Genomic DNA, 13728 nt, shown 5'->3' with positions numbered 1-13728 from the left:
GTGTGCGTGTGCGCGCGTGCAGACTAGTGGAAGGAGACATCTTTAGGATAGGCATGCATCTTGAGGACATTAAGGAGATCATAGACAAAAACGTGTGTGATCAGATTTCTCCTCCTCACTCAACATCCACTCCCACGTCCACGACTGTACCCACTCCTGTCTGCATGTTCACACCTTCACCTCCACCTTCCCTGCATGAGGTAAAAGACACACAGAAAATTCCCATAGCCAATTTAGCTTCCACTTGGCTGAAGCTAAAGCCTAGCTAAAAGCCTACCAGCCATTTGGCTGGAAGGCGGGTTTTAAAGGTAGAAAGGTAGAAGGCTGGGACTGTAATTGTTAAACTCCATGATTTTTTAAGAGGGTTTTTCCTCTCTTCCTCTCTTCCTCTTCTTCTCCAAATTAAGCTCAGCTACAAGCCTCTTATAAGTAGCTAAATGTTTGCCTTTCATGTTTTGAACAGTTGCCTTCACACTGGTCACCTTATCTACATTTTTTTCTTGGAGTGCAGTTTTATATCTGCATTTTCATGGTGGCTGCTTTCTGTCTTTTAGAGTCAGAAATATAGATTGAGAAGAAATTATAATAATCTCCTGTGCTCATGCTGCCTTTAAGGCTGAAATATATCCGCTCAGCCCTGTTGGTATGATAGGGATCCTTATTTGCATCCATGCCCTGCATCTTCATTTGTGACAAATCCTTTCCTGGTACAGATGCTAAGTATGTGCATATGTTTGCATTAACTTTTATGTTTCAGGGGCAAAGTTATAAGATGGACACAGAAGAGGAAGAAGCAGAGGGGGGCAGTGACCTTCAGATAAATGGTGGATCAGACCAAAGTAGTGAGCTCGTAACTGCTGACCCTCTAGTGAAAAACTCTGGACATGGCAGCTGCCAGTCACGGTACCAATAAATTTCTTCTTTGAAGTCTAATGTTTAGGTTTTAAACTTAAAACTTAAATTTTAAATCTTTCTTTTGTAAATATAACATTTTTATAGTTTCTGATATGCAGCTAATATACAGCTCAGTGGCAAATGTGCTGAAAAATTAAAGATGATTTGGATGGATATAAGTATACTGTAATAAACCCCCTTATCCTGGCTAGCTGTTTATGCTGTGAGAGGTGCATACGTGTGTGTTTGTGCACGTTCTCAGCCTTCCTGTGGGCAGGTAGTGTTTTGTGTACACAGCTGGTGTTGGGTTGCACAGTACGGAGGGAAGGGAGTGCTTGGGTCTGTGTGCAGGTATTCTTCTCTGGCCTGTTTTAGGGACTCAACGGGCTCCTTGGTTGGACTTGATGTCTGTAAAGCTGAGGATGAGGAGAGGAGCTCTGGTTTGTCAGAGGTGGCAGATCACAGTGACATCTTAGCTTACCTGTGTGGAAACAAGACCACCTCACACGAGCAGTGGACAGTCAGCAGGTCAGTGTTGTGACTGTGAGGTGACTGACTCTCTGTTATGGCTTCTTATTGCTGTTTTTTAATTTTATATTTAAGTCTTCGTAATGCAAGAGATCTGTTTTTGCATAATATATATTATCATGCTCAATGCAGAAAACATAGGCATTGTCTTCTTCTCATAATGCTTTTCATATCCTACTGTTAAAAAAAGTTTTGAAACAAAACCACTGCTGTTTATTACACTTAGACTTTATACAGTAAACACTTGCTCTTTCTGCAGCCACAGCATCAAGGATAGAGTCTCCAGACAAAAGGATGAATGTGATCTGGGTGATTGTGTTAGTCTGGCAGTGGAGGTCTCCTGTTCCTCTGATGCACCAAGAGGCTCAGAGAGCCACAGCCTCTCAGAGCCGGATGTCAACGCCTCATGTGCCTCGCAGGTCAGTTGCAGATACAAGCTAGCCTGTTTGACCGCTGCTGTGTCTTCCACACAATTAAAATGCAATGCAAATTTTCATGCATATCTTTTGGTTAAAACCTTGTTATTGATGCACAGAAGATGGTGAGTTCAGAGACAGACAGCGGATTTGGGAGCTCTTACTTGAATCATTCGGGCTCGGGATCATTTCAATCAAATCTGCTTCCAGAAAGGTGTGAGTGAGAGTATTTTAATGACTGGTTCACCATCATAAACATATCACATGAGCCTAACATGAGAATACCTTAAGCTGAGCTTTTGCTTCTGCAGTGTGTTGTCCCAGAAAGAAGGTTTAAGTAGCTCAGACAGTGAAGACTCGTGCTCCCACCTGCAAACAGCCATCCACCCTGCCATCACTGGCTACCAGTGGGCCAGCCCCCACCCATCTGTCCTAACACAACACTGTGGAGCAACAGCTGGAGTGGATCTGTGGGTGGACAGTACCACTAAGAAACCTTCAGCAATGCTGCAAGGTGAGTAATCTCCATCACTGCATGTTCACTTTTTATGTCATGTTTTCTGGTCAGTGCTAAAGTTCCTCGTGTCCACCACTGACCAAACAGGATCTGACCAAAGCCTGTCTGCTCAGCACCATCAGCTCGTATCTCAACCTCTACTTGGCACCTCCATGGATACTGATGGCAGAGGCAGCCCTCTGCGCTCCTGCTCTTGTAATAGGTCAGTATGCCGAAAACAAACACCATTGTTAGTGAATAATCACTGCACTGCTGTGAATTCAAATGTTAAACCACTGTGGGTAAAATTATGAAGAGTGTGTATAATTAACATGAAAACAGCAGCAAAATAAAGTGGCACTTTATGGGAGTGGGACTTTCACCCTTTGAAAGTGTTGGTGCTCAACCTCTTTAAGAAGAAATAAAAGTTAAAGCCAGAGGGCAGTGTAGGACGCAAATTTGGTCTTGCACTTTTAAAGTGGCAGCAGACAACTGGTTATAAGGCTTATAGGAATAAATCTAATGCAAATAATTACTGTTGAGGCCACTCTTGAAACCTTTGAATTCTTAGAGCTCTCCCTTGAAAAACAGCTCATCTGAGATTCACCCTTTTGGTTTCAATCTTTTTTTTGTTTTGAAGTGGTTTCACAAGTATGTGGCTTTGTTCTAGCAGTCAGCATTTAAGCTAAATATTTGCCCGTATCTACTGGAACTTTATCATGACCTTTTTTCTCATTTTATGAACATTTACATTTCTGTGTCGCTCGTGTGTGACCAGTGAGGCTATCCTGGCCTTGCAATCGGAGGTGTCTAGGCTAAAGAAGGACCTGGAGGTGGGCTTAGTGCAATTACCTCACTTAGCTCAGAAGATGGACTATCTCACCTCAAAATACAGACAAGAGCGCCAGGAGCGCCGGTCCAGAACCAGGACTTACCAAAGTCCAGCCTGTAACAGGTGGGACTCTGATCATCATGGTCAATGAATGAAAGATGGACATTTTGTAAGGTGTTATCATGTTGATAGTGACATGTATTATATCTAGTAAACTAACAAGTAAGAATTTCAGTTTCATGATAAACATTTAAACAGAAATAACCATTTAGAGTCCAAATGTCTTCTCATATTGATTATTTGTATCATAACATGTAGAGTGGGGAATATCAGCAGCAGAGATGTGAGTAACTTCAGTTTCAGTCAGGCAAGGCTGGAGGACTGGATCTCATCAGACATGGACCCCAGCCAGAGCAAAGGTAGACCCCCACCAGCCATAAAACTGTGTAAACGCCAATTGTCTGGCTCTAAGTTCCCTTCCCTGCTTTGATATGAGTGCATGCAGATGTTACTTCATCCTTTTAATGTAATTTGTTCGTTTGCTCTTCAGGCACAGACAGCAGTGAAACAAGCTCTGAGATAATGTTGCAGTTACACAGTTCACCAGCAGGGAGCAGAAAAGGTGGCAGAGGCGTATCCTCGGGACCTGAGTTTCAGTTTAAACAGCAGGCGGTCCAGCCCAAAGGAGGTCAGAGCCAGAGTCACAGCAGAATTTTGTTTCACTTTATTTGGATGATTTTCTGTCTGATTGTCTTTGAACTGAACATTCAGTTTCTCCTGCTGCGTGGACAGAGGGAGGCCGCTCACTGGAAACTTCTGGGTTGAGAAGCTGCAGTTTAAAAGGAAAGAACGACATGATGTCTGACTTCAGACCACAGAGTGAGAAACTGTTTCATGTCAGGTTTTGTCCATCAAGGTTTTGATTTAATGAGTTATGAAACTGACCTCAGTAAATGTATTAGTGTTATCTGGATGAATAGTGTAAAGGCTGTAATACTGTAAGGTGAAAAGGAAAATCACTGCTGTCAATACGTACTAATTCTTACTGAGCACACTGTTGGTCATGTTTCTGTGATCTACAGTTGTCACAAATAGTTTACACTCCAAGGACAGATGGTCTCTTCTCTCCAGCTCGTTTCTCCAGAAGCCGCTGTTGCAGGTCAGCTACGGCTCCTCCTGCAGTCTGCCGGCCAGGTAAAATACAAGCATTAACTGCATTGATAGAGATATTTATCAGCTGTACGCTTCATAGTTTTTTCTTGGGATAAATCATTCTTTTTTGCTACGTATTGTCAAATCTAGCTATAAATTCAGGGAGCCACCGCTGCAGTCCATGTCCCATCACAGAAAACCTTCCACTCAGTCAGACACAGCACTCCTGCCCAGCAATGTGTACTTTCAGCGGACACCGTCTCCATCATCGGTGCCCTTCAAGACTGGCAGCAGGACAAGCAGACGTAGCAGGAGCAAGGTCAAATGTCTCAAACTTTAACGCAAATCAGATAAACCAGTTCTCTTTATATACAGGAACATCTGCTGTATATCACAAAAAAGATCAGGTCTTTACTGTGACATACACGAGTCTTACTTGGCTTAAGGGACAAGTTTCTTTGGTTTTCTAGGAAGAAGACGTGAACAGGACTCTGGACCAGGCGATTGAGATGGCTCGCAGCATGAAGAGGACCACTGACCGCATGGCCAGGAGGCTGTCTGTAGATCTGGCTAAGGCTCAGCTACACAGGAAACTGCACCACATGCAGTCACAAGGTGGAAGGAAACATCTGGAACCTGGCTATGGATGAGTTTATACTCTCATCTCTTTGCCTGATACCTTTATGAAATATATTTTAAATAAAGTATATCTGATTCACAGATGTGATCTGTGATACGTTTGTTTTTGTTTTCTTTTGGTTTAAACAGTATCGTCTATAGTAGTAACATGTATAGTACGTTTATAAAGTTACTGATATTTTTTATGAATGGGCAACATTTTTTAAATATGAAATGTCTTCATGTTTTGATTTGATCTCAAGGCCTCTGAAGAACATTTTTATCCATCCATCTTAACTGTATTCTTACCAAAATGTATTCAAAATAAATGCTGTGAGGCACAATGTGATCTCATAGTGACGACAACAGTAGACATAGAGTACATTGCGACAAGTTGAAGCAATAAATGTAAACTTATTTTCACAATGCTCCATGTCACTGAACACCCTGGTAATCTTTTTTTAATGTCAGGTGAAATATAAGAAGTGAAGCTACAGTGAATGTATGATTTACAGATGGAAAATATAGGAAGTAAACACATAAAAAATATAAAGTGACATAAAATTCAGCTTGATCCTTTTTAATTGGGTGCCGCAAGTAAAAATACATCCTTAACCATCCTTAGACATCAGGTGACTCTCTCTGATATTTCACCTCTTTACTTTGCCTGCTTCAGTTGTGTGTTTGTGATCATTTTCCTGCAGAATCATGCAGTGAGTTTCATGCGTTTGGCATTTGTAGTTTTTTCCTGTTTGTACCTACTTTGTTTTTTTCTTTTAACTGTGATGTCAGTGCACAGATTTGGAGACAATACCTCTTTCTTACGACTCTTAGTAAATGATAAGAAACAGCAGCACAGTGCAAAGATTCATACATGTTGTCGACACTGAAATCCACCTTAAGGTCCCCACACAAAGATACGGGCACACACCTGTCCTCGGGATTAAAGCTGATGTTATTACAGGATTGCAGGAGGTTATTGTCTGCCGAAATTCAAACACGCTTTGATGTGATGGCCTTTCTCAGTCATGCACTGGATTCTAAAACTTCTTGTTGTGCTGGTTGTGCTGTGCAGTGAACAGTGCGGTAGTAAAGGTTATCTAAAACCCACTAGTTTAATTGGTTTAACCAGTGTGTGAATGGGTGGATGACTGGTTGTGTAAAGCGCTTTGGGGTCCTTAGGGACTAGAAAAGCGCTATATAAATACAGGCCATTTACCATTCATATTTTAAAACAAAAAATATTCTGGCATCTCTTAAAGAAAGTTCGTTTTTAGCTCTCTTCCAGCAAACTGACTAAACCAGCTGATCTCCTTTGCACATCTAAGCAGAAAATGCAGAGATCATCCTTTTTTTTAATCAAAATAAATAATAAAACTATAAAAAAGATGAATGAAAGACAGGGGCAGGTGGTTAGCAAGATGACAAAAGGCTGATAACTAGCAGGAAAAAAAGACTTCACATTTAATACAATCACATATTTATTTCAACAAATTATAAAATGTGACAGAAAAACAGTGATGCAAAAAACTTGACAGTAGTATAAACTAAAGTCGAAGCAAAGCTCTAGCCTTTTACTTTTTAAAAATACTGCAACTTTCTGATCATGAGCATTACTGCAGCTTAACAAACTTTATTTAACACAGAAATAAAAGCAGAAATATTTAATGTATTAACAGGAAATAAAGTCACTAATTAAGATTTCCTGTGACAGCAGTCCTACTAGCTGTGTTGATCTTGGACAGCAGGGGGCGTAGCTTTACCAACTATATAAATCTGGGACTCTCCACCATTTGACCCTAGAACAGAAGAAGCTTCTCGGATGAGAGGTGAAATGTCTTCAAGCAACTTAAAGAACCTTCACAGACTTATAGTGGTCAGAGAGCTCAACAGTAGAGTACAGCAAGTTCAACAAAAGATGTTGTTGGATGGTAACATGATGTGAAAAATTTCACTGATCCTATGCTGTGTCAGAATTACTCAGCACATTACAGCCACATGTTGGATCAGTGGTGTCTGACATGCTCTCAGAAATCAGTATATTTTCCTTGACTTCATATCTTCACAGATGGGTGAATGAAAACACTACATATGTCCCACAAAAACTTGTTAGCCACAAGGATGGAGTCAAATGCAGGCCTGATTAAATCTGCGGGGGTCTAGTCGGTCCTACTGACACAAACCAGCCTAATGTGACCAGATCCCAACAAAGTAAATGCGGGTCAGTGAGTGTTTTTGTTTGGGACATGTTACTGATGGTGAGAGGTGGTTTGAAATTTTCATACATTTAGACATCAAGCATGTGAAGGAGCTGACATTAATGTTAGAGATATTTTTGGTCTTTGTAAACTTGTGGACTCCACTTTTCTGTTGCAATAAAAGGCTGACAGTTTAGCTTAGTTCAAGAAATCATCAAATCAAAGTCAAACGTCATAAACGTCATATTTTAAGTTATAAGCGGCATGGATGTGAGTCTTGAGTCACCCCTGTTTTCCTTATATTCGCTATTTCTTAATGACATGACTTTCAGACACTGTTGATCTGCTCATCTTTCTGACTCCTGTCATGTCTTCCCTGCAAATTGCAAACCACACTGAGATGTACAAGCTAAAAGCTGTTGGATGATGTCATTCATTTAACCCCCTCTGGCCCCGGCTGCATACTTCTCCTTCTCATCACTGTCATACATTCCTGCTGTGAGTGCCACAGGATTGGAGGCTATAAATAAGGGAACTTGTTTTTTTAAAAGGAAAATAATTTCAAACACTCGAGAGTACAAAGACATCACAAACTGACACATATTCTGTCTAGCTAAAGATAGAGGTTATTGAGGGGGGAAAAAAAACTTAATCTGTAAAAACTTCACTTTTAGAATCAGAGAAAGATGAAAAAAAAGAGAGAGGACTGGAGTATATATGGACTAATATATATCTATATACATATATAGAAAGAGATAGATATAGATAAAATCAGATAGTGGATTTTAAACTTGTGTGTGTTTCTATGTGTTTCAATTCTATTCTATTTCTTGGACCGCTTCCTCCTCAGCCTCCACTTCTTCAGCTCTGGAAACATCCGTCTCATCGTTCTCCTTTTTGTCTGATTTCTGCTTTTTGATGACCTGGAGAGACGATACACAATCCATGTTACTGTTCCTACACTTCTCAGCTACTACTCAGTTTCATACATGCTTTTATTTACTCTGATGTACCTTATAGTAGAAATGAAGGGCAATGTTCTCCAAAAGCAGAACCAGAGGCAGGAGAACATATCTCAGGATTGGAGTTCTTGAATCTGTGGAAAGAGATCAGTCATTGTCACTTACCACAGAACAAACTGTCATATAATTTATTTTGTTTTAAAGACATTGAAACAATTCTTGTGAAAAATCTCCTCATAAATCATGTTAACATCAATAGATTATAAAACAATGGGCTCCCAGTGAATGAAAAAACCCTCTCCACGAGATGGAGGTGTGTCCTCAACACAATATTACCCAGTTATGGTTTAGGAGGCGTGGCTCCATCTGACAAATATGGTGACCACAATACAACATTGCAGACTGTACAACAGCCACTAATGAACTACCTACAGTTAGGTTTAGAAAGCTTTAGATTTGTGTTATTTTAAGTGTGTAGCCACACTTACATGATGTAAATGTGAGACTCAAAGTGATTTTAAAGGATTCAACAAAAGTACTTAGTGTGCTGTGAAGAAATTAACATTTTATAGCCACAATTTTCAGGCACTTAACAGGTGTGGGTTATTTCTTTGTTCAACTTTTTTCATAACATATGGCATCATGAAACTTGATTAAAACCACATACTTACAAAAAATGTTTAAATATTCCAAGTATTTTTTAAATCCTTTTTCTGTGTCATCAAAAACCTTCCAACATGATGCAGTCAAACTACCACTGCCGTGATCAGTAGATGCTACTGACTGTGTGTAGATGGAAGAACCATTAGCAGATGCATAAAGACTGAGAAGACTGAACTAAAGTGTACCATTTATTTTGGCTAATAACAAGCATTAGCAAAACAAAGGCCAAAAAGAGAAACAGAAACCCTTAACATGGAAAACACACTAGGGCAAGATAAACACCTGCTCTGTCCTATGGAAAAAGAAGACTACGACTTTATACAGTACAGACACACACAGGCAATCAGGGAAGCAGAGACAGCCGGGGAGAACAAGACACAGCTGAATTAAATCACAGAAAACTAAACAATGGAAGCAAAACTAAAAGCAAAGCACAAGGAACACTAGCTCTGAAAATAAAACACAAAGTGCGATAATTGAATGTGGAAAACAGACACATGAATGAATGAGCAGAGAACACTGAGCGAGGAATTAAAGCAACGAGGAACTGAAAACAAGACTAAATAGACTAAGAACAAGTGCAAATGCTAAACAAGACTTGAAAGTTTAAAACACTCAAAACATTACGTAAACTGACCCATGGCACTCACAGCAAACAGAAATATTGAGTTCTGGTGTTTGCTTAACTTACATATAATGGAGACATAAATCCACTCCGCCTCAGGAGAAGTGAATGTTCCTTCTGTCAGAGTTATCTCATACACACAGCTGTAGCGGCCCTCGTGTCCAAAGTCAGCTACAGGGAAACTAAAGGAGGCTGAGCTGTTGACAGATGTCTTATTGTGTTTCATGTTGGAGCCAGAGTAGATGAGATTGAAAACTCCTCCTGAATAGCGATCATTGTTTGAGCAGGTGAAGATGAAGCTGTAGCCCTTCATGATTTCTATAACCTTAGCAAGTCTTCCATCTGGAGATGTCACAGAGATCCTGGGCTGCTGCAGCAACACTGAAAACAAAATAAACAACAAATAAAGAAGCTCCATTGAAAAAGAGGCACCACCTGGTGGCGGAAAAAACTCTGTCACTCTTTTAATGCGTGTGTCATGTGTGAATATGATCCAGATCTTTTTAACTGACTGAAAACATTTAATCCATCATTAAACAAACAAGACAGCTCAGGATTGTTGAGGTGCTAGAATCGTTTATCCCTCAAGAATAGGACAACATTTCTCTCCCAAAAGTCCAGCAGTTCTTTGGTGCCCAGACATTTCAGATTAATTCAGTTTTTATAGATATTGAGAATTCAAAACACCTCAAGGCGCTTTATATTATAAGATAAAGACTGTACAGCATTAAAGAGAAACTGCACCCTATGAATTAGCACTTGGCAACATTGGGAAAGAAAGGCTCCCTTAACAGGAAGAAACCTTTGGCCAAACCAAGGATTTAGATTTTAGATTTAACAGGGAGTCAATGAAGAAATGCCAACATGGGAGAAATATGCGTTCTCTTTCTCTCAGTCTCTCGCAGCTGTATTTTGGATTAACTGAAGGCTTTTCTGGGAGTTTTTAGGGCAGGATGAATATGAAAATCTTTATTCACATGGCATGTATTTTAATTTATTGATTGCAGTGAACACTGGCATGAAATTAAGTTGGGTTTCTGCAATCTTAGACATAATTGGGAAGTGACTATTAAGTGTTGTCGTTGATCGATGAACTGCTGAGATTAAGACTTCTTATCTTAATGGATGTTATATTTTCATGCTAATAACCTGTAGTGGGCGTAACAAGTAAACACAGTATTTTCCTGTCACTGTAATATAAGCAATAGTACATTTTATTACCAGTAACAGAGACGGTGACAGAGTCACTTGTGGAGATGCTGGAGTCGTGTGAATATTCACACTGGTACAATCCATCCTTGTCAAAATCTACTTGGAGGATCTTGAATGTAGCAGAGTTGGTGGTTGATGGTTTTGTCTGACTGAATGAGCCTGAAATCTGCTTCAGAGTAAATTCTCCTTGTAGAAGCTGCTGGCTTTGAGGTGATATTGAACAAGTGATGCTGACATCGCTTCTCCGCTCAACTTTACCAGCAGGAATCATGAAGATTCTGGGCTTTGGAAGGATCACTGAGGAAAACAGCAGTCATGGAGAGATGATTCAATTAAAAATGGCAAAAATTTACTTTATATATTTATAATTGTCATGGAAATTTCAAATAAACCCGCATGATTTCAAGTGAGCTTAATAACATATTGCAATATGAAGAGACTCTGGTCAAACACCTAAGCGGTCTCTGACAATGGCTGCCATCCTCACGTCTTATATACCCACACTGACAAAGACTCTATGTAACTCTTACATGTTACACATGTGTGTTAGAGCATAAGGCCCATTTACGGTGCACATGCATACAACTGGTGAAAATGTGCTTCTACATTACTAAAGTGATATGGTTAAACTATGTGATCAATACAAAAAGAAAGAAATCTCCCACCACATAACAGTATTTAAATATTATTGATATTTAATGATAAATATTTAAAAAAATAATTTCTCACCTGAGCAGACAACACCAGCATCCTTTTCGTGAGTACAGTCATGTGTCCCAAATCCTCTGTGCTGACACTCAGTCAGAGATCTCTCGCTTCCTGAACAGCCCACATCATCAAGCCAGATGGATCCACTTCCCTCAGCAAAGCGGGCTGATACAGCAGCACTCTCTGCCGTTCCACAGCCGAGCTCTCTACAAACCACCTCAGCATCATTTATGTCCCAGTTATCATCACAGACTGTTCCCCAAGTGTTGTTGTAAAAGATTTCGACTCTTCCAGAGCACAAAGTGCTTCCAGATAATCTGACTGGCACACCTGGGCACAGTGAGCATGATAAACAATAAGACAAAACATTTTGATGGACTGAATGTTATTCAGTGTGTAATTGGTTCATGAGTGCAATCATTTGCAAACTTTACATCACTGAGCTGCTCAATGATCATAAAAATCAAACAAAAGAACAGTCCTACAGTCCTATTTATATACTTTATGTTAAGTTCACATTTCAGTGTTATAGGACGCTTCAATCATATTAAATCGGTTTCTTTTGACAGTTCTCACTCATCACTTTATTTGTCAGGCTGTGAATAATTAATATTGAATGATAACAAACAAGTCAAGCTAATAATTTTTCATAAATGCTGGAGTCGTAAATAATATTATTGACATAATATTAAAGACAAAACCAAGAAGTAATGAAATAAATAGTAAAAAATTGTATTGACCTTTATTATTAATTTACCTTTGATTAGTAAAGTTTCTTACCTGAACAGACAACACCAGCATCCTTGCTGTGTGTACAGTCATGTTTCCCAAATCCTCTGTGCTGACACTCAGTGAGAGATCTCTCACTTCCTGAACAGGACACATCATCAAGCCAGATCGATCCTCTTCCTTCACCAAAGTGAGTGGACTTAGTGGCTTTCAGTGCTGTTCCACAGTTTAACTCTCTGCAGACCACCTCAGCATCATTTATGTCCCAGCCATCATCACAGACTGTTCCCCAAGTGTTGTTGTAAAAGATTTCAACTCTTCCAGAGCAACGAGTGGACCCAGTTAATCTGATGCGTGCACCTGAACTCAGAGTACATGCATTTAAATATTTTAATTGAACATTATTGTGAGACTCATTTCTGTACATTAAATAAGTTTCATTCAGCTCACGCTCACTCAGACTCACAGTGCACAAATACATGGCAATAACTACACACAGACCCACATTTATGTCTTTTAATTACTGGCAGTTTAAAAAGATGATGGAAAACATATTTCTCTGTAGATTACAGCTACATTCATAGCAGAACATTTTCAGGGGTGTAATTTCCGGGAGGTTATGACCCCCCCCTCCCCAATAAAATTATGAATTATCTCGCATAAATAGGCTGTTCATATTCTTTACTCATTTCAAGTATTAGTATTATTTGTATTAGTATTATTGAACATTTTATTACTGAAAAATGCAGGATGTGCAGGATGGTTACTTTATGAGATGATTTGCAGTGATCACCCTGAATTTTAGGACAAAATAGGCAGAGAAGCAAAACTACTGTGAGTTAATGATAAATCTGTTGATGATGAGAGATGTACCTGAACAGATGACACCAGCATCTTTATGGTGTGTGCAGCCATTTTTCTCAGACCCTCTGTGCTGACACTGGATTATAGACCTTTCACTTCCTGAACAGGCCACACCATCAAGCCAGATTGGTCCACTTCCTTCACCAAAATGAGCCTCTTTAGGAGGTGCTAGTGCTGTGCCACAGTCTAACTGCCTGCAGACCACCTCAGCATCATTCAAGTCCCAGCCGTCATCACAGACTGTTCCCCATCTTTTTTTATTGTAGATTTCAACTCTTCCAGAGCAACGACCTGACTGATGCCCAGATAATCTGATTCCTAAACACAAAACACAGAAAACATATATTTGATTATGATTGTAATGCGTTCTCCTATCTAATGAAGGAAATGGTTCCAAAATCTTCCAACAACTTCCAACAAATTACACAGATCCTAATGCCAAATTACTGGATCACAGACAGCAGCAGCTATTTTAACATTTTTGGATGATTTTGTTTAGAAGTCTCAAACATGTAAATCTCATTCAAACAGATATATTTCTCTCTGGCTTACAGCTGGATTGGATTATTCTGAATTGAATACAGTGCATGAATCAAAAAGAGTCTCACCTGAACAGATGACACCAGCATCCTCACCATGTCCACAGGAGTGCGTCCCAAATCCTCTGTGCTGACAATCAGTTAGAGAACTTTCACTTCCTGAACAGGACACTTCATCAAGCCAGATTTGTCCTGTTCCTTCACCAAAGTGAGCTGACTGAGTGGCATTCAGTGCTGGTCCACAGCCTAAATGTCTGCAGACCACCTCAGCATCTTCTGTGCTCCATCCATG

The 13728-nt window shown here is 39.8% G+C and overlaps 1 protein-coding gene across 3 annotated transcripts in view; it reads left to right on the top strand.

Annotated features, from left to right (window-relative positions):
- The window catches only part of aknad1 (AKNA domain containing 1), a 12079-nt gene extending 7041 nt beyond the window's left edge, over window positions 1–5038 (top strand). Inside the window, exons 9-22 of one of the 3 annotated variants that reach the window (XM_013911827.1) lie at window positions 23–200; window positions 758–903; window positions 1270–1422; window positions 1682–1841; window positions 1961–2052; window positions 2150–2352; window positions 2443–2557; window positions 3113–3289; window positions 3485–3585; window positions 3717–3854; window positions 3938–4045; window positions 4249–4360; window positions 4469–4637; window positions 4789–5038. In XM_013911827.1, coding sequence (XP_013767281.1) covers window positions 23–200; window positions 758–903; window positions 1270–1422; window positions 1682–1841; window positions 1961–2052; window positions 2150–2352; window positions 2443–2557; window positions 3113–3289; window positions 3485–3585; window positions 3717–3854; window positions 3938–4045; window positions 4249–4360; window positions 4469–4637; window positions 4789–4968 — 2032 coding nt within the window. In that variant the 3' untranslated portion in view covers window positions 4969–5038. Of the gene's footprint in view, window positions 1–22; window positions 201–757; window positions 904–1269; window positions 1423–1681; window positions 1842–1957; window positions 2053–2149; window positions 2353–2442; window positions 2558–3112; window positions 3290–3484; window positions 3586–3716; window positions 3855–3937; window positions 4046–4248; window positions 4361–4468; window positions 4638–4788 lie in introns of all 3 variants that reach the window. The other 2 variants (XM_013911828.1, XM_013911830.1) reach the window with 2 other exon arrangements.
- Window positions 5039–13728: the final 8690 nt, after the last annotated feature.

The sequence above is a fragment of the Pundamilia nyererei genome, unplaced genomic scaffold (assembly GCF_000239375.1).
Source record: "Pundamilia nyererei isolate P.nyererei 1_Seehausen unplaced genomic scaffold, PunNye1.0 scaffold00004, whole genome shotgun sequence".
NCBI lineage: Eukaryota > Metazoa > Chordata > Actinopteri > Cichliformes > Cichlidae > Pundamilia > Pundamilia nyererei.
Note: the sequence above shows the minus strand (reverse complement) of the source record. Positions and strands in the feature narration are given on the sequence as shown.